Below are 20,080 nucleotides of genomic sequence, written 5' to 3'. Positions count from 1 at the left end.
ACGCAGGAATGCAAACTGCGCTGACCCCGCGCCCAGATTGGGACCATCGGAGCCCCCACCCCCCACCCCAGGCTGGGACACTGCGTTTAACCCTTTCCTCTGCTCTGGAATGCCCTTCCCATCCTCAGTCTGCCATCCCCTGCCCCACACTGGCACCATCAGAGCCCACAGGGCTTTGCAGCTGCAGCAAAGCTGCTCCAGGCGCTCCCCAGCTTCCCAACACCCCCTTTACCTGCCCCACAACCTGCCCAGCCCCAAATCTCCTCTGTGCCAGCCTTGCCTTGTGCTGGTGGGATCCCAGTGCAGCAGCAGGAGCAGCCCCTGCCCACAGAGAGGCAATGCAGCCTTGGGAACAGGGGGTGGAAAACACCTGGAGCTGCATTCCCAGCGCTGCAGAGCCTTGTCAGGGATGTGTCCCTCGCTCTGGGCAGGAGGGGAGCAGGGATGGAGAGCCCAGCAGAGCCAGAAGGAGCCTTTGGGGCTTTGCAGTTGGGAGTGGAGGAGTCAACCAGCCCCAGCTGTGCCTTGGCTGCAGATCCACTGGGATTCACCCCCCTGCCCCAGAATGGGTAAATCCAGCATTCCCTCAGCATTCCCTGGTCATTCCCAGCATGACCCATCTGCACCAGCTCACCCCCCACATTCCCAGTGCTGGCACCAGTTTAGTCCCAGTTCCTGAAGTGAGGAGCTCGTGGGATCCCAGCTGCTCTCCTGGTTCAAAGCAACAATGGAAAACCCTCAAAAGCTGGGACCCAAAGCAGGGGAAATAAATCCAGATCTCTGGAGCACAAGACACTCAAAACATCCCAGAGTTCATCCAGCCTTGGATGTGCCCTGGGGAATGTGAAATTCAGGAGCATGAGACCTTTCCCCTCTTCAGATGGGAATGTCCTTCCCATCCTCTCCCCTACCCTGGACCCAGAGAGCTGCTCCCAAATTTGGCTCCTCTGGCACCTCAGTGGCCCTGGGCTGCTTTGGATCCTCAGGGGAACAGGAAACATCTGTGCTCCAAAAGGGCCCTGTGGGATGCAGGGCTGCAGGGAAATGGGGGTGCCCAGGATGGAGCTGGCCCAGGTGTGCAGGAATTGCCCTTTGGAGAGGGGCAGGAGGTTGGGAAGGGGAAGCTGACCCTGCAAGGGCAGAGTGTCTCCCAGGTGAGCAGCAAACAGCAAAGCTGCTCCCAAATCTGGGTCCTCCAGCACTTCAGGGAGCCTGGTCTGCTTTGGATCTGCCAGGGAAGTCACTGTGGGAATAAAAGAGCAGCAAAGAGACCCCTGTGGAATGAGGGGGTGCAGGAATTCTCCTTTGGGAAGGGGAAGCTGAGCAGTGCTGTGTTCCCCTCACTCCCAAAACCAGGGATCAGCCCTGTCCGCGCTGCCCCAGCCGATTTTGGGGAGCAGCTGGAGCCTGGGGGTGCAGGCTGGGCTCGCTCCATCCCCGCTCCCGGCCCCACCCAGGGACAGGCTGGGACCTGAGCGGGACCGGACCCGCCCCTGCCTTACCCAGCCCAGGAACGCCGGGCAGGAGCGCAGGATCCCTGGGGCTGGCGGGGCTGGATTCCAGCACAAACTGCCCGAGGGTCTCCAGGAGCTCAGCCCACCCCAGTGCGGGAGGGAGAAACTCAGGGTGCTGTGTCTGGCTTCGTGAAGGTGGCTGCAGCCCCTGCTCGAGATAAAATCCCAGTCCACAGCTGGGAATTGCCTCTGCACTGGGAGAGCATTCCCACTTCTTCCCAAAGGGCTGAGGAAAAACCCCCAAATTCTCCCCGTGTGCTGGGAGCTCCAACTGCACAGGGAAAAGCACAGACACACCCGTGGTGCTCCTGAGCCCCCCAAAATCAGCAGCCCCGTGTCAGGGCAGGGCTCAGAGCAGCCTGGACTGTGGAAGGTGTCAGCAATGGGATGGTTTGAGATCCTTTCCCACCCAAACCATCCTGAGATTTTGGGACTAACCCAGGTGTACCTGAAGGAGGCATTGACAGCTGAAACCCAGAATTCCAGCAGAAATGGGATGAATCCCTGTGCATTCTGTGGCAGCTGGGCCCCTTTAACAGTTCCCTCGTGCCAGTTCCTGTGGTTTTTTTTCCTCTGAACTGGGAGTTTTTCACCAACCATCCCAACCATGCCAGGAATGGGGTGGGGATGTTTTGACAGGGAGTCCTGGATCACGTCCAGATCCCACCCAGCTCCCTCCTCTCACCTCTCCCCGCTCCTGATGTGCTTGGCTCCGCGTGTCAAGAGCCTGGAATTTGAGAGAAAACAGCCCCAGAGAGCAAACACTGCCCTTAGCAGTGAAATCCAGGGGTACCAGGCTCAGGATCACACACACGTGTGGGAATGGAATATCTGGGGCTAAACCTGCATCTGTAAAACACATCTCGGGGAGCATCTCTGAATCCCACCCATGTGAGAGCATCCCTGAAAATCGGGGTGCACATCGCTGAAAATTGGGGTGCACATCCCTGAAAATCCAGGTGCACATCGCTGAAAATTGGGGTGCACATCGCTGAAAAGAGGGGTGCACATCCCTGAAAATTGGGGTGCGCGTCCCTGAAAATTGGGGCTCAGATCCCCGAAAATGGGGCTGCACATGCATAAAAATTGGGGTGCACATCCCTGAAAATCCAGGTGCACATCGCTGAAAATAGGGGTGCACATCCCTGAAAATCAGGGTGCAAATCCCCAAAACCGGGGTGTACATCCCTAAAAACCTGGTGCACATCCCTGAAAATCGGGGTGCACATCCATGAAAAGCGGGGTGCACATCGCCAAAAACTGGGGTGGGCATCCCTGAAAATCGGGGCGCACATTGCTGAAAATCGGGGCGCACATCCATAAAACTCGGGGCGCACATCCCCAAAACTCAGGGCGCACATCCCCAAAACTCGGGGTGCACATCCCCAAAACTCGGGGCGCACATCCATAAAACTCGGGGCGCACATCCCCAAAACTCAGGGCGCACATCCACAAAACTCGGGGTGCACATCCCCAAAAATCAGGGCGCACATCCCCAAAAATCGGGGCGCACATCCCCGCAATCCGGGGCGCACATCCCCAAAAAACCGGGGTGCACATCCATAAAACTCGGGGCTCACATCCCCAAAACTCGGGGTGCACATCCCCGCAATCCGGGGCGCACATCCCCAAAACCGGGGCGCAGATCCCCAAAACTCGGGGCGCACATCCATAAAACTCGGGGCTCACATCCATAAAACTGGGGGCGCACATCCCCAAAACTCGGGGCGCACATCCCTAAAACTCGGGGCTCACATCCATAAAACTCGGGGCGCACATCCCCAAAAATCGGGGCGCACATCCCCAAAACTCGGGGTGCACATCCCCAAAAATCGGGGCGCACATCCCCAAAACTCAGGGCGCACATCCCCAAAACTCAGGGCGCGCATCCTCGCAGTCCGGGGCGCAGCTCCCTGTTTTCTGCACGGATCCCGGTCCCTGCCAAGGCGCTTTGGGGGCTCCGCCCGGCCCGGGGGCGCTTTCGGAGGCGCCGTGGGCGCGTCCCGGGTCCCTCCCGGTGCCTCTGATCCTCCCGCGTCCCGCCCTGGGCAGGCTGTGCCCGCAGCTCGCTCGGGCTGGGTTTGCACAGCAGGCTGGATCATCTGGTGTGCTCCAACCTTGGTGATTCCATGATTCCCTTCCCTCTGTCCCTCCACCTCCAGTCCCCCACTCTTCCAGTGCAGATGCCCAGGGGAAGCAACTCCTGCCGTGGGGAGACTTTTCCCTGCTCTGCCCTCAACAAAACCTGCATTTCTGAGATGGATATCACACACAGGGGCTGGGATGAGGCACTCTAGGATTGTCCAAGGGATTTCATGGCTCTCCTGGGCTTCCCTTGCAACCCTCAGGATGCTCCTGCACAAGGTGTTCCCTCAGGGCTCAGAGGATTCTGTGCCCCCAGCCCTGCACCCACAGCCAGAGTCCAGTGGAACCAAGTTCTGGGGCCATCCTCGGGGTATTTCCCAGGGAGCAGGGGGGCAATCATGGAATCCCAGAAGGGATTGGGTTGGGAGGGATCTGGAAGGTTCCAGGGTTCTCTGGAACCTCTGGGTGCCCTGTCCCATCCTCTGCTCCTGTGTCCACACCCCCCACTGCATCAGAGGCTTTGTGGGCATTTCCACTCACAAAAACATTCCTCTCCACCTTCCCACTCTCAATCCTAAAAAATCTCTAAATCCTTCAAAATCCTTACAACTCTTCCTTTGGAGCCTGAAGGGGAACCAGCCCAGCTCCCCCATGGAGTCCAGATCCTACAACTCCTTACAAAGCCCTTTGTGGCTGAGCCTTACAAAGCCCTTCCTGGCTGAGCCTGTCCCTGTGAGTCAGCTCTGCACAACGCCCGAGTCAGCACTTCCCACAAACAGCTGGAGCTGGGCCTGGAAAAAGGCAGCCACATCCCCAGGGGACCTGCCAGGACCTGCTGGGCTGGCACAGCACTGGGAATGTGCTGCTGACAGAGAAACACAGCCAGGGAGAACAGGGAGCAGCTCTGCCTGCCCCCCAGGCACAGGGCTCTGTTTGGGACATGTTGGAGTCTCCTGGGAAACCTGGAGCCAGCCCAGACCTGGCCTTCCCTTCTCCTGCAGCCCAGGGAAAGCTCCTCAGGTTATCCAGGCCAGGGAGATCCCACCCCCAGCACCCAGAGCATGACCCTCAGCAGAAGGGAGCTCAGAGCCCCAAGAATTCCTGCTCCCATTCCCAAACCTCATCAAGAAGGGAGCTCAGAGCCCCAAGAATTCCTGCTCCCATTCCCAAACCTCACACAGAAGGGGTTTCATCAGAACCCCAAGAATTCCTGCTCCCTTTCCCAAACCTCATCTAGAAGAGAGCTCCGAACATCAAGAATTCCTGGTCCCATTCCCAAACCTCATCCAGAGGGTAGCTCAGAGCCCCAAGAATTCCTGGTCCCATTCCCAAACCTCACCTAGAAGAGAGCTCAGAGCCCCAAAAATTCCTGCTCCCATTCCCAAACCTCACCTAGAAGAGAGCTCAGAGCCCCAAGAATTCCTGCTCCCATTCCCAAACCTCATCTAGAAGGGGTTTCATCAGAACCTCAAGAATTCCTGGTCCCATTCCCAAACCTCATCTAGAAGGAAGCTCAGAACCCCAAGAATTCCTGCTCCCATTCCCAAATCTCATCTAGAAGGAAGCTCAGAACCCCAAGAATTCCTGCTCCCTTTCCCAAACCTCATTTGGAAGAGAGCTCAGAACCCCAAAAATTCCTGGTCCATTCCCAAACCTCACCCAGAAGGGAGCTCAGAACCGCAAAAATTCCTGCTCCCATTCCCAAACCTCATCTAGAAGGGGTTTCATCAGAACCTCAAGAATTCCTGCTCCCATTCCAGGGTGAGCCAAGCTCAGGTGAGACTCCCAGGTGCAGCCTCAATCTGAGCAGAATGGAGCTCATGAGCCCAAGGCCCAGGAGGTGCTGCAGGAATTCCCAAACCTCACCCCCACTCAAAGCTCAGGAGATGCTGCAGGAATGTCTCATTTGATTCCCAATTCTCACCCAGTCACTCTCCTCTCCCAAGCATCTCCCAGATCCCATGGGATCTGTTCCCTCTCACTGAGCCCTCACTATTTTTTCCACTCAGACCTTCCCTGTACACTCCTGTGCCCCCAGGTGAGCCCCTCTGCTCTCTCCTGGCTTTTCCATGGAAACCTGGACACCTTTCCCACCTGCCCTGAGCACTGAACAAGCTGTCCTGGGAGAACCCAAGCCCCCCAGATGGGAGGAGCTGAGTGGAAAAGGAGCTTTCCCAGGGGCTGCAGCAGGTGGGATCCACAATGGGATTGGGGCAAAGCCAAGGCAGCTCTCAGGGATCCATCCCGTGGGAATTCTGAGGGAAGGACTGAGCCCCACCTGTGTCAGCAATGGGCAGGTGTGGAGGTGAAGCCCCACCTGGGGAATGTGCTGCAGCTCCTGCTGCAGGGGCTGGGGGACAGGAAATCCTTCAGGATCTGCCCCAGGAGCTGGCACTGGTCAGGCTGGGAATGTCTCCCCAAACCATCCCCAGGAGATCCATGAGAATCCACCCCAAATTCCCTGGAGTCCAGCACTGGCCACCCCTGGAGACACCTGCAGAGGGTGTTCCTGCCTGGGGATGGATCTTCTCCAGGTGGACACGAAGCCAGAGCAGCTCCCCAGAGGGAAATGTTCCATGTTTGCACATATTTATTAGAGATTTGGGAAAAGTCCTTCATGGAAGGGTTGTCCAGCCCTAAGAGGCTTCCCCAGAGCCCCAATGCTGGAAATGTCCAAGAAATGTGTGGATGTGGCACAGCCAGGGGTCAGTTTGGTGGCACTGGTGGGAATTGATGATCTCTGAGGGGTTTCATGACCAATTCCATGATTGCTGGCTCGGGATGTCACCTGCTCTGAGGGGACACCAACACTGGCTGCATTAGAGGAGCTTTTCCCATAAAACCTTCACCCTTCTGCCTGTTTTCCTCACAAAGGGAGCAGGAATTCCACCCAAAACGCCAGCAAGGATCTCAACCCTCACAGCTGCCCCTTCTCTGAGCTTTTCCCAGCCACAGACCCATGGATGGTTTGGGAAGGGACATCAAACCCACCCAGTGCCAGGGGACACCTCCCCCTGTCCCAGCTGCTCCAAGCCTGTCCAGCCCAGCCCTGGGCACTGCCAGGGATGGGGCAGCCCCAGGGAAATCCATCCCAGGCTCTCCACACCCTCCTCCCCAACACCCCAATTATTCCCCTGTGGCAGTGCCCATTCCCTGTGTCCCTCCATGCTGTCCCCAGTCCCTCTGCAGCTCTCCTGGAGCCCCTTTATGCCCTGGCAGGGGCTCTGAGCTCCCCCTGACCCCCTGTCCTGGCCAGGTGAGCCCCCCCAGCTCTCCCAGGCTGGCTGCAGAGGGTCCCAGCTGGGAATGCCTGGAGCAGGGATGTTCCCAGGGTTAATGCAGAGCTCAGACATGCAGGGCTGGCAGCTTTGGGAGGCTCCCTGTGCCCGTGTTTGATCCTGCAGGATCCCTGGGAGCTGCTTTGATGTGTCAGCCTGGCAGCAGGGCCTGTCCCAGCACGGCTGCTCCACATTCCTGAGGGAGCAAAACTGCAGCTCAGCAGCTTCCAAGGCTGGTCCTGACCCCGGGGCAGGGCAGGGACACCAGGGGACACCGAGGGACACAGAGGGACACAGAGGGACCCCTGAGCACCAGCTGCCCTGGCCTGCCCAGGAATGGCAACCAACAGCAGCACAAGGGCTGATTCTGGATCCTGAGCATCCCACCCAGGACAGGGGCTCATCAGTTATCCAAAATGTGTCCTGACATGGAAACACAGATCAGATCCTGTCCCACCACATGGAGGGGGTTTCATCAGTTATCCAAAATGTGTCCTGACATGGAAACACAGATCAGATCCTGTCCCACCACATGGAGGGGGTTTCATCAGTTATCCATGTGTGTCCTGCATGGGAACATGGATCTGATCCCTGTCCCACCACATGGAGGGGGTTTCATCAGTTATCCATGTGTGTCCTGCATGGGAACATGGATCTGATCCCTGTCCCACCACAGGAAAGGGTCTCATCAATTATCCATGTGTGTCCTGTCATGGAAAAACAGATCCTGCCCCACCACAGGGCAGGAGTTTCACAAGAACCCCAAAAATTCCTGCTCTCATTCCCAAGCCTCATCCAGAAGGGAGCTCAGAACCCCAAGAATCCCTGGTCCATTCCAGGGTGAGCCAAGCTCAGGTGAGACTCCCAGGTGCAGCCTCAATCTGAGCAGAATGGAGCTCATGAGCCCAAGGCCCAGGAGGTGCTGCAGGAATTCCCAAACCTCACCCCCACTCAAAGCTCAGGAGATGCTGCAGGAATCCCTGGATCCTGCCATGGAAACACAGATCAGACCCCTCTGAGCCTCCCTGCCCCACAGCAGGGCCCCCACACAACTTTGGGCAGCTCTGGCCTCAGAATTTCCTCTCTGCCCCTGAAACCTGCTGGGTGGCTGGGGAGGATCCAAGGCTGTTAAACATCAGGATGGAATTCCAGGGGGCTGATAAGAAACATTTTATGGTCCTGATTGAACTGGGATTGTCAGGTCAGAAGAGATAAGGTCTCTTAAAAGAGAGCATTTTGTATTTCCTGGAAGCAGATCCCCACCCTGGACCATGGCTCCAGCCCCTTCCAGTGGGCTCAGCTCCATGGGAACCAGGATCCTCCAAATTAACTCATTCCAAGGAACCTGAGCTAATGAGTGATGGCAAAGGTTGTGTCCATAATGATCCCATGGGTTCTGTGCCAAGGGGGAAGCAGCCCTGCCTCAGTCTGTTCATCAGTGGGAGACCTGAGGTGGAAATGAGAGGAGCTCCCAGTGTGCAGCTTCTGCACCAGGAGCAGGGGGATAAAGCCTTGGAGACCCCCAGGACCCCTCCCCACCTGGAAATTCAACCTGAGGCCTCATGGCCAAGGCACTTCCACTTCAGAACTGGGAGCCCAAGGAGGGGAACAGCCAAACCCTCCCTGTTTGTGACCCAGCACAGCAAATCCTGGGATGGTTTTGGGACCCTGAACCCCACCAGGGTTCTGCTCCCTCCCCAGAAGGAAGAATCTCAACCTTTGTCCCAGAACTGGTGATACTGGGAGGGAAAAGCCAGACTGGAGCTGGGGCTGCTCCTTTCCCAGGCTTGCATAGGTTGCCACCTCTCCCTTTTCTCCTCTAATTCCAAAGTGACAGGAGCAGCAAGAAGGAACCTGCCCTGAGCTGAGCCAAGGGAATCCAAACCTCTGCCCTGGCACCTGCAGGGACAAGTTCCCAGGCCCAGCAATCTGCTGGCTCCTGGTCCCTCCACTCCTGGGATCAATCTGGAAGTCGAATTAATCCATTTTTTTACCAGTTAGAAATCATGGGATGGCCTGGGTGGGAAGGGACATTGAACCCACCCTTCCCTGGGCAGGGACACCTTCCACTTCCATTGAGTGTCACAGGAGTGACAGTGAAGGGAAATCCAAAACCTGCAGAACCCCCTGGAAAGTGTGAATTTTGAGGAAACATCTGAATTTTGATGAAACATCTGAATTTTGATGTTTCAGCTCCCTTGCCTCCATTCTTCCATGCAGAAGGGGAGAGTGACTCCCCACAGCAGGGATGAGTCCCAGCACGTGCAGGGGACTAATTAACCCTGCAGGGATAATTGGGAACAGGGCTCCAGTTCAGCTCCTCAGCTTTTCCATCCCAAGAGCATTGTGCAATCACACAATTCCCCATCAGGGAATCAAACCCATCCTGGCATGGAAAAACTGAGGTAAAGTGGGCTGGAGGCCAGGAACCATCCCAAACCCAGAGCTCAGGAGATGCTGAGCACAGATCTGGGAGCAGGGACATCCCCCTCCTGCCCAGCCCAGCTACCCTCAACCCTCCAGGGGGTCCCTGGAAGGGTCCCAGCCCAGGCTGGACAGTCCCTGCCATGGGATGGGGAAATATTTGGGGTCCCTTCCCAGCCAAATTATTCCCTGAGCCCAGGATCTCCATTTCCCCATGAGCATTCCTCCTCCATCAGATTTGCTGCTGTCCCAGAAGCCGACCTGCGTTTAACCCCAGCTGGGATTTCCCTCTGTCCCAGCCTCAGGAAAAGTGGGAACACACTTTTGCCATTTGGGAAATGCAGGGGGTTAAAACCAGAGAGAATTCTGCAGATGCCAGGGGTCCCTGGGGTCTCCTCTGCTGCACCCCAGAGCTGCTCCCACCTCCCCAGACCCTCCTGGACGGCAGGAGCAGAGCTGAAAGGAAAATAAAAATGATCTTCCCTCCTCTTTGCTGAAGGGCTGACTCCATCCTGAGCTCTGCAGCATCCCAGGATCACAGAACCATGGAATGGCTCAGGCTGGAATAGCCCTCAGAGATGGCTGAGTCCAGATCGTGCCCCCAAGTGCCACATCCACACTTTTCTGGGACATTCTCAGGGATGGGGACGCCCACACTGCCCTGGGCAGCCCCTTCCATGAAGGAATTGTCTCAATATCCAACCCAAACTTCCCCTGCTGCAACCTGAGGCCATTTTTCTCTTGTTTCTCTTGTAGCAGATCCCAAATCCCCCTGGCTCCACTGTGCTGTCAGGGAATTCAGGGAATTCAGGAATAAGGCTCCTTCTCCCCAGGCTGAGAACAGAGACTTGTTTTGACCACTCTGAGCTGTTTTTGTGGCAAAACCCAAAGGATTTGGCTGTGGCAAAACCCAAAGATTTGGTTTTGCCAAAGCCAAGCAGAGGGAAATCTGGAGCTGGGCCATCCCCAAGCTGCTGGGCCAGAGCCATATCAGCAATTCCAAAGTCCAGGAATGAGAGATAAGGAGCCTTTGTCAGTTCCAGACACACCAGGCATGGACAGCATGGAAAAAACTGGAAAAATGGGAACTGTCAACTCCAGCCCACACTGCTCCCTCTACAGCAGCCCAGGAGGATCCTCCAGGCACAAATGGGGGATTCCCAGCAAATAAAGAACATGAACCAGGGTCTTGCTGAAGGAAAAAATCCTTCCAGCCAGGTGCAGGGACAATTTGGGATGCACCCTCCCCACCTCTAGCAATTCTTCCTAGAATTTTCCACAGGGAAGCACAAAAATCCCCAAAGGAAAAGAGAGGCAGAAATTCTTTGTCCCTTTATCTGGAAGCAGGGAGGGGGCTGGGCTGAGATCAGAAACATTTCAAAGGTGAAAGAAAACAGCACCAAATATTGACACAAGGGAAGGGAAACATTCCAGGGGGAAGGGTGTGGGATAAACCATCCTCCAGTGCCCCCAGCAGCACGGCTGGGAAAGAGCAGCTGAGCAGGAGGAAAGGGAGGAAAACACGGGATCAGGGACAGCCTGGAGCCAGCAGAGCTGCCCCAGAGCTCCTGGAATGTCAGGGAGCTGCTCGGCTCCCAGAGGGATTCACGTGCTGGGGGAGCTGCAGGATCCCTGAGCAAAGCTGCTTTTATGGAAGGGCCTGCAAAAATTCCTGCAAACCTGCTCAGCATCCTGAAACTCCCAGAATCACAGAGTGGTTTGGAGGGGAAAGGACCTTAAAATCCATCACACGCCATCCCTGTATCCCATCCAATCCCATTATCCCATTCCATTGATCCCATTGATCCCATCCCATTGATCCCATCCCATTCCATTGATCCCATCCCATTATCACATTGATCCCATTCCATTGATCCCATTGATCCCATCCCACTGACCCATCCCTGTATCCCATCCCTGTATCCCATCCCATCCCACCCTGCCATGGCAGGGACACCTCCCCCTGTCCCAGGGATGGGGCAGATGCAGCTGCTCTGGGAATTCCATCCCAGCCCCTCTCAACTCACAGCCAGCAATTCCCAATTCCCAACATCCCACCCATCCCAACCCATTATCACATTGATCCCATCCCATCCCATTGATCCCATTGATCCCATCCCATTAATCTCATTGATCCCATTGATCCCATTGATCCCATTGATCCCATCCCATTGATCCCATCTCATTGATCCCATCCCACTGATCCCATTGATCCCATTGATCTCATCCCATTGATCCCATCCTACACCATCCCAATGAGCCCATCCCATCCCATTGATCCCATCCCATCTATCCCATCCCATTGATCCCATCCCATCCCATCCCATGATCCCATCCCATTGATCCCATCCCATTGATCCCATCCCATTGATCCCATCCCATTCATCCCATCCCATTCATCCCATCCCATCCCATCCCTCTGCACTGGGAATCCATTCCCTGTGTCTGTCCCTCTGTCCCTTGTCCCCAGCCCCCCTCCAGCCCCTTCAGGCACCAGAGGGGTCTCCAGGATTTCCCTTCCCGCCCCCAGACTGTTCCTCACATTTATTTCCCCCGACACTCTCCCCGCGGGAGGATAAAGGAATTCCCGAGCAGGACAAGGAGAAATCCATCCCGGTTTTCCTGAGTCCCTGCTCGCGGCAGGAGCAGCGACACTCGAGCACCATCTCCTGGAGGTGACAGCTCCTGTCCTCTGGAATGCAGCTCACCTGGAGCAGGGCTCGGGACACCCCCGGGCTGCCCCCGCGCCCTTGGAGCAGGGAAAAATGGAAATACAACGGAAATACCGGCTCAGCTCCCCGGGTGCTGAAAGGATTCCAAACCCCAACACGGAATTCAGGGTAAAATTCGGTGATTTTTATTCCAAGGACATTATTCACCACTAGGGATGAACCCCCAGGAGAGCTGAGGCAGGGCTGCTGGCTGCAGGGAGGGGATGGTCCTGCAGTTTTTGGGTGGAATTTGGGGAAGGTTCCTCCCTGGTCAGGCACTGGCACAGCTCCCAGGGAATGGTGGCAGCCCCAGATCACAGAGCTCAGCCTGCTGGGATGGTGGCTCAGGGGATTTTTGGGATGTCCTGGGGCAGGACTTGTAGTTGATGATCCTTGGGGGTTCCCTCCAACTCAGGGTATTCCACAGCTCTGTGATCTTGGGATCCCTGTCACCTCTGGTTATTCCATAATTCTGCAGGGCAGGGAGTGCTTGGACATCACCCTGAGGCACTGGGGGGATTTTGGGGTGGCCAGGAGCTGGGTTCCATGATCCAGTGAATCCCTTCCAACTCTGGATGTTCTGTGACTCTCTGATCCTCACAGGACCCTTTCAGCTCTGATATTCCAGCAGTTCTGGGTAATTTGGGCATCAGGATTTTGGGATTAATGGATTTTTTGTTATCTCCTGTGCAGGGCCAGGAGCTGGACTCAAGAACCCTCATGAGCCCATTGCAATCAGGACATTCTACATTTCCTTGGGCACATTCCCTGTTACTCCAGGGAATCTTCTTGATACACATGGAAAGCCCTTGGATTCCAGGAGCACTTCCCAGAAAACAGGTTAGAACTGTCCCAAAAAATCACTCACAGCCATTCCTTGTCTCAGATTCCCCCAGGAGATCAAGGCCTGACAGAACCAGAGGACACATGTCAGGGAAGTTACAGGTTGGGTGTTAGGAAAAAAATTTTTCACCAAAAGAATAAAAAAGTACTGGAATGCTCTTCCCAGAGAGGTGGTGGAGTCACCATCTCTGGATGTGTTAAAGAAAAGGCTGGACATGGCACTTGGTGCTGTCTGGACGCTGAGCTGAGCTGTTGGGACTTGATGATCTCAGAGGTCTCTTCTAACCTCATCATTCTGTGATTCCCCCAGGAGATCAAGGCCTGGTTCTAACAGGGATTCAGGAATTCCCATCTCTCAGCCATTCCTCAGGGGGATCCCTGGTGGACCTGAAGAGCAGAAGCCCCTGGTGCTTGTGGCTCAGGTGGATCCACATGCACCTGTATGAACTTGGGTTCCATGAACAGCCCAGAAATCAGGTTAAAACTGTCCCAAAATCACTCACAGTCACTCCCTGCCTCAGGTTCCCCCACGAGGTCAGGACCTGGAGATTGAGGAATCCCCAGATCTCCCTCAGGTTCCCCCAGGATGTCAGGCCCAGGCGCCCCCAGGGATTTGGGAATCCCCATCTCCCCATCCTCAGATGGATCCCTGGTGGACCTGAAGAGCAGCAGCCCCTGGTCCTCATGGTTCAAGTGGATCCACCCCTGTATGAACGTGGGTTCCATGAACAGCCCAGAAAACAGGTTAAAACTGCTCCAGAATCACTCACAGTCACTCCCTGCCTTGGGTTCCCCCATGAGGTCAGGATCTGGAGATTCAGGAATCCCCAGATCTCCCTCAGGTTCCTGCACGAGGTCAGGACCTGGAGATTCAGGAATCCCCAGATCTCCCTCAGGTTCCCCCAGGAGGTCAAGGCCTGGAGATTCAGAAATCCCCAGATGTCCCTTGGGTTCCCCCACCACCTCAGGACCTGGAGATTCAGGAATCCCCAGATCTCCTTCAGGTTCCTGCACGAGGTCAGGACCTGGAGATTCAAGAATTCCCAAATCTTCCTCAGGTTCCCCCAGGATGTCAAGCCCAGGCGCCCCCAGGTATTTGGGAATCCCCATCTCCCCATCCCCAAAGCTGATCTGCTCCTCTGAGGGGTCCCTGGTGGACCTGAAGAGCAGCAGGCTCCTGTTCCAGGCGGTGCTGCCGAAGCAGCAGACGAGCTCCATGGCGCAGTGCTGGCTGAGGATGTGAGTGACCCTCTGTGCCATGTCCCCCCTGATGCTGAGCCCCCGCAGGTGCCGCGGCTCGGGCAGCCCCAGGCGCTGCCAAAACAGCTCCAGGGCTCCAGCAGCTCCCAGTCCCTGTGGCTCAGGTGGATCCACGTGCACAGGTAGAACTTGGGTTCCAGGAGCAGCCCAGAAAACAGGTTAAAACTGTCCCAGAATCAGTCAGAGTCACTCCCTGCCTCAGGTTCCCCCACGAGGTCAGGACCTGGAGATTCAGGAATCCCCAGATCTCCCTCAGGTTCCCCCACGAGGTCAGGACCTGGAGATTCAAGAATCCCCAGATCTCCCTCAGGTTCCCCCATGAGGTCAGGACCTGGAGATTCAGGAATCCCCACATCTCCCTCAGGTTCCCCCAGGAGGTCAAGGCCTGGAGATTCAGAAATCCCCAGATGTCCCTTGGGTTCCCCCACCACCTCAGAACCTGGAGATTCAGGAATCCCCAGATCTCCCTCAGGTTCCTGCACGAGGTCAGGACCTGGAGATTCAGGAATCCCCAGATCTCCCTCAGGTTCCTGCACGAGGTCAGGACCTGGAGATTCAAGAATTCCCAAATCTTCCTCAGGTTCCCCCAGGATGTCAAGCCCAGGCGCCCCCAGGGATTTGGGAATCCCCATCTCCCCATCCCCAAAGCTGATCTGCTCCTCTGAGGGGTCCCTGGTGGACCTGAAGAGCAGCAGGCTCCTGTTCCAGGCGGTGCTGCCGAAGCAGCAGACGAGCTCCATGGCGCAGTGCTGGCTGAGGATGTGAGTGACCCTCTGTGCCATGTCCCCCCTGATGCTGAGCCCCCGCAGGTGCCGCGGCTCGGGCAGCCCCAGGCGCTGCCAAAACAGCTCCAGGGCTCCAGCAGCTCCCAGTCCCTGTGGCTCAGGTGGATCCACGTGCACAGGTAGAACTTGGGTTCCAGGAGCAGCCCAGAAAACAGGTTAAAACTGTCCCAGAATCAGTCAGAGTCACTCCCTGCCTCAGGTTCCCCCAGGATGTCAGGACCTGGAGATTCAGGAATCCCCAGATCTCCCTCAGGTTTCCTGCACGAGGTCAGGACTTGGAGATTCAAGAATCCCCAGATCTCCCTCAGGTTCCCCCATGAGGTCAGGACCTGGAGATTCAGGAATCCCCAGATCTCCCTCAGGTTCCCCCAGGAGGTCAAGGCCTGGAGATTCAGAAATCCCCAGATGTCCCTCGGGTTCCCCCACCACCTCAGGACCTGGAGATTCAGGAATCCCCAGATCTCCCTCAGGTTCCCGCACGAGGTCAGGACCTGGAGATTCAAGAATTCCCAAATCTTCCTCAGGTTCCCCCAGGATGTCAAGCCCAGGCGCCCCCAGGGATTTGGGAATCCCCATCTCCCCATCCTCAGACGGGTCCCTGGTGGACCTGAAGAGCAGCAGGCTCCTGTTCCAGGCGGTGCTGCCGAAGCAGCAGACGAGCTCCATGGCGCAGTGCTGGCTGAGGATGTGAGTGACCCTCTGTGCCATGTCCCCCCTGATGCTGAGCCCCCGCAGGTGCCGCGGCTCGGGCAGCCCCAGGCGGCGCAGGCGGCGCGCGGCCGCGCGGTAGCAGCGCCAGGGCTGCGGCTCCAGCAGCAGGAAGCGGCCCAGCGAGCCCAGCAGGGCCAGCAGCCGCAGCAGCCCCCGGTCCCCGTGGCGCAGGTGGATCCACATGGTCACCGACATGCAGAAGCAAAGGTGGAAGCGCCCGCGGCCGAAGCGCCGCAGGAAGGGGCCCAGCAGGGCCGCCCGGGCCGAGGGGTCCATGATGTCCAGGCTGGCGAAGGAGATGGAGGAGGGGAAGGGGCTGCTCTGCTGCGCCCGGCGGATCAGCTCGGGGTCGATGTCGCAGCACAGCAGCTGCAGCTCCTTGGCCGCCTCCTGCTGCTCCGAGCTGGGAACGCCCTCCTGCAGCCCCAGCAGGTGCTGGTACAGGGCCACACTGAGCTCCTGCAGGGGGAGAAGGGACTCAGGGACACCTCCCAAGAGATGGGGTGTGCAGAGCAAAATCTGATCAGCAAAAGATCTGAGCACTGAGCAGAGCCTGGATCTCCCACACTAAACTCCTGCAGGAAGAGAAGGAATTCAGGGACACTGCCAGAGATGGGGTGTCCAAAGGAAAATATGAGCACTGAGCAGTGCCTGGATCTCACACACTGAGCTCCTGCAGGGGGAGAAGGGACTCAGGGACACTCTCCAGAACTTCCTCTCTGTGAGTGTCCAAAGGACAATCTGATCAGGAAAAGATCTGAGCCCTGAGCAGTGCCTGGATCTCCCACACTGAGAGCCTGCTCCAAAAACCAAATCATGGACTGCTCCAGGCTGGAGAGCTCAGCCCATCCCTGCTCCAAAAACCAAATCATGGACTGCTCCAGGCTGGAGAGCTCAGCCCATCCCTGCTCCAAAAACCAAATCATGGACTGCTCCAGGCTGGAGAGCTCAGCCCAGGAGGCTCCAAGCCCAGATTTGCAGGTGGCCCAGGCTGGGATCTGCCACAGTGCACACGGTGCTGCCAGCTGAACCATCCTCCCTGCCAGGGGCTCCCTGGAGCTGCTGCAGGAATGTCCCTGATGGTGGCAGTGCCACACTCCCAGTGCCCCCAGTGCTCCCAGTGCTCCCAGTGCCACACTCTGTGCCCCCCAGTGCCCCCCAGTGCTCCCAGTGCCCCCAAGTGCTCCCAGTGCCCCCCTAGTGGCACAACTCGTGCCCCCAGTTGCTAACACAGTGCCACACTCTGTGCCCCCTAGTGCCCCCCCAGTGTCCCCCAGTGCCCCCAGTGCACCCCAGTGCCACACTCCCAGTGCTCCCAGTGCCCCCCAGTGCCACACTCTGTGCCCCCCAGTGCCCCCCAGTGTCCCCCAGTGCCCCCCCAGTGCCCCCAGTGCCACACTCTGTGCCCCCCAGTGCCCCCCAGTGCTCCCAGTGCCACACTCTGTGCCCCCCAGTGCTCCCAGTGCCCCCCAGTGCTCCCAGTGCCCCCAGTGCTCCCAGTGCCCCCCAGTGCTCCCAGTGCTCCCAGTGCCACACTCTGTGCCCCCAGTGCTCCCAGTGCCCCCCAGTGCTCCCAGTGCCACACTCTGTGCCCCCCAGTGCCCTCCCAGTGCCCCCCAGTGCTCCCAGTGCCCCCCAGTGCCACATTCTGTGCCCCCCAGTGCTCCCAGTGCTCCCAGTGCCACACTCTGTGCCCCCCAGTGCCCCCAGTGCCCCCCAGTGCCACATTCTGTGCCCCCCAGTGCTCCCAGTGCCCCCCAGTGCTCCCAGTGCCCCCCAGTGCTCCCAGTGCCCCCCCAGTGCCCCCCAGTGCTCCCAGTGCCCCCCCAGTGCCCCCAGTGCCCCCCCAGTGCCCCCCCAGTGCTCCCCAGTGCTCCCAGTGCCCCCCCAGTGCCCCCCAGTGCCCCCCCGTGCTCCCAGTGCCCCCAGTGCCCCCCCAGTGCTCCCAGTCCCCCCCAGTGCTCCCAGTGCTCCCAGTGCTCCCAGTGCTCCCAGTGCCCTCCCAGTGCTCCCAGTGCTCCCAGTGCTCCCAGTGCCCCCCAGTGCTCCCAGTGCCCCCCAGTGCCTCCCAGTGCTCCCAGTGCCCCCCAGTGCTCCCAGTGCCCCCCAGTGCCCCCCAGTGCCCCCCAGTGCTCCCAGTGCCCCCCAGTGCCCCCCAGTGCTCCCAGTGCTCCCAGTTATCCCAGTGCCTCCACTGCCCCCCCAGTGCATCCCAGTGCCCCCAGTGTCCCCAGTTTCCCCAGTGTCCCCAGTTTCCCCAGTGTCCCACCCCGCGCGCTCACCCCGGAGTTGCAGCCCACATCGAGGCCGAGCAGCGGGCGGGGCTCCGCGGGGAAGAGGCTGCGCAGGAGCCCCCGGGGCAGGAGGCAGAGGCGGCCCTCGGGCGGGTGGAAACGGGAATAGTTGGGGAAGTTCCCGTAGGGAGCCGCGCCCGGCTCCAGGCCGCGGCCGCCGCCGCCGCTCATGGGCGCCGCCATCTTCGCGCTGCTCCCGCGCCGGGCGGGAACCGCGGCTGCGGACAAACGTTCCGCGGCACGAACGTTCCGGGGGGCACAAACGTTCCGCGGCACGAACGTTCCGGAGCGAGGAGAGGGACAAGGGACAGCGCCACCTGGGCAGCACCGCCCCTTTGGGGTGAAAATAAGAGATTTTAGAGATTTGGTGTAAAAAATCCCCTGTCTGAGCCCTGCCAGGCTGCAGAGTGATGGTGCCCATCGCCCGTGTGTCCCCTTTGAATGCTTCCCCCCTGCGTTGCCATGGAGACGCGCCGGGTCTCGGACCTTGGCGCGCTTCCGGTATTTAAATAGCTAATTATTTAATCAAGTACGCTGTTAAACATGTTATTTCCGTGTTAATTAAGTAATATAACATCACGTTTTATCATACAAAACATATTAATTGGATTCAAATAATTAGCATATAAATGCTACTTATACCAATGGTATGGAAAGTATATTTGAATAATATAAACTGATGTTATAAAATGAATAGCATATAAATGCTATACACATAAATGACAAATAAATGTTATACACATAAATGACAAATAAATGTTATTTAAATCAAATAATAGAATATAAATGCTACTTATACCAATGCTACTGAAAGTATATTTGAATAATATAAACTGATGTTATAAAATAAATAGGATATAAATGTTATCCACATAAATGACGAATAAATGTTATACACATAAATGACAAATAAATGTTATATAAATAAAAAAAACTGGCATATAAATTCTACTTATACCAATGGTATAGAAAGCATATTTGAATATAAATTGTTGTTATAAAATAAATAGCATATGAAAGTTATGCAAATAATAAATAAATGTTATGCACAAAAATAACGAATAAATGTTATCCACATAAATAACAAATAAATGTTATTTAAATTAAATAACTAGCATATAAATGCTACTTATATCAATGGTACTGAGAGCATATTTGAATAATACAAACTGCTGTTATAAAATAAACACCATAAAAATGTTATACACATAAATGACAAATAAATGTTATACACATAAATAACAAATAAATGTTATACACATAAACAAATAAATGTTAGAATATAAATGCTATTTTTACCAATGGTACTGAAAGTATGTTTGAAGGCAGGGTCGGGTCAGGCTGTCCCGGGTGATTCGCTGCTGGTCCCGGGAAGGGCGGGGCAGGGCAGGGCAGGGCGGGGCAGGTTGGGGCAGGGCAGGACGGGGCAGGGCAGGGCAGGGCAGGGCGGGGCAGGGCGGGGAAGGGCAGGGCGGGGCGGGGCAGGGCAGGGCAGGGCAGGGCAGGGCGGGGCGGGGCAGGGCAGGGCAGGGCGGGGCAGGGCGGGGCAGGGCAGGGCGGGGCAGGGCAGGGCAGGGCGGGGCGGGGCAGAGCAGGGTGGGGCATGGCGGGGCAGGGCGGGGCAGGGCGGGGCAGGGCGGGGCAGGGCAGGGCAGGGTGGGGCAGGGCGGGGCGGGGCAGGGCAGGGCGGGGCAGGGCGGGGCAGGGCGGGGCAGGGCGGGGCAGGGCGGGGCAGGGCGGGGCGGGGCAGGGCAGGGCAGGGCGGGGCGGGGCAGGTCAGGGCAGGGCGGGGCAGGGCAGGGCGGGGCAGGGCAGGGCAGGGCGGGGCAGGGCGGGGCAGGGCGGGGCGGGGCAGGGCAGGGCGGGGCAGGGCGGGGCAGGGCGGGGCAGGGCGGGGTGGGGCAGGGCAGGGCGGGGCGGGGCGGGGCAGGTCAGGGCAGGGCGGGGCAGGGCAGGGCGGGGCAGGGCAGGGCAGGGCGGGGCAGGGCAGGGCTGGGCAGGGCAGGGCAGGGCAGGGCGGGGCAGGGCGGGGCAGGGCAGGGCGGGGCAGGGCAGGGTGGGGCGGGGAAGGGCGGGGCAGGGCGGGGCGGGGCAGGGCGGGGCAGGGCAGGGCAGGGCGGGGCAGGGCAGGGCAGGGCGGGGCAGGGCAGGGCTGGGCAGGGCAGGGCAGGGCGG

The 20,080-nt window shown here is 57.7% G+C and overlaps 1 protein-coding gene across 1 annotated transcript; it reads right to left on the bottom strand.

The window, feature by feature from the left end:
• Window positions 1-15,149: 15,149 nt before the first annotated feature.
• BCDIN3D (BCDIN3 domain containing RNA methyltransferase) lies at window positions 15,150-18,088 on the bottom strand (the record flags this gene model as incomplete). The annotated part of the gene is made up of 2 exons (XM_079329263.1): window positions 15,150-16,070; window positions 17,894-18,088. 2 exons carry the CDS (start codon window positions 18,086-18,088, stop codon window positions 15,150-15,152), a joined length of 1,116 nt encoding a protein of 371 aa, XP_079185389.1.
• Window positions 18,089-20,080: the final 1,992 nt, after the last annotated feature.

This window comes from Erithacus rubecula, assembly GCF_903797595.1.
Source record: "Erithacus rubecula genome assembly, chromosome: 31".
NCBI lineage: Eukaryota > Metazoa > Chordata > Aves > Passeriformes > Muscicapidae > Erithacus > Erithacus rubecula.
The sequence above is the reverse complement of the archived record's forward strand: the minus strand, read 5'-3'. Positions and strand labels throughout refer to the sequence as shown.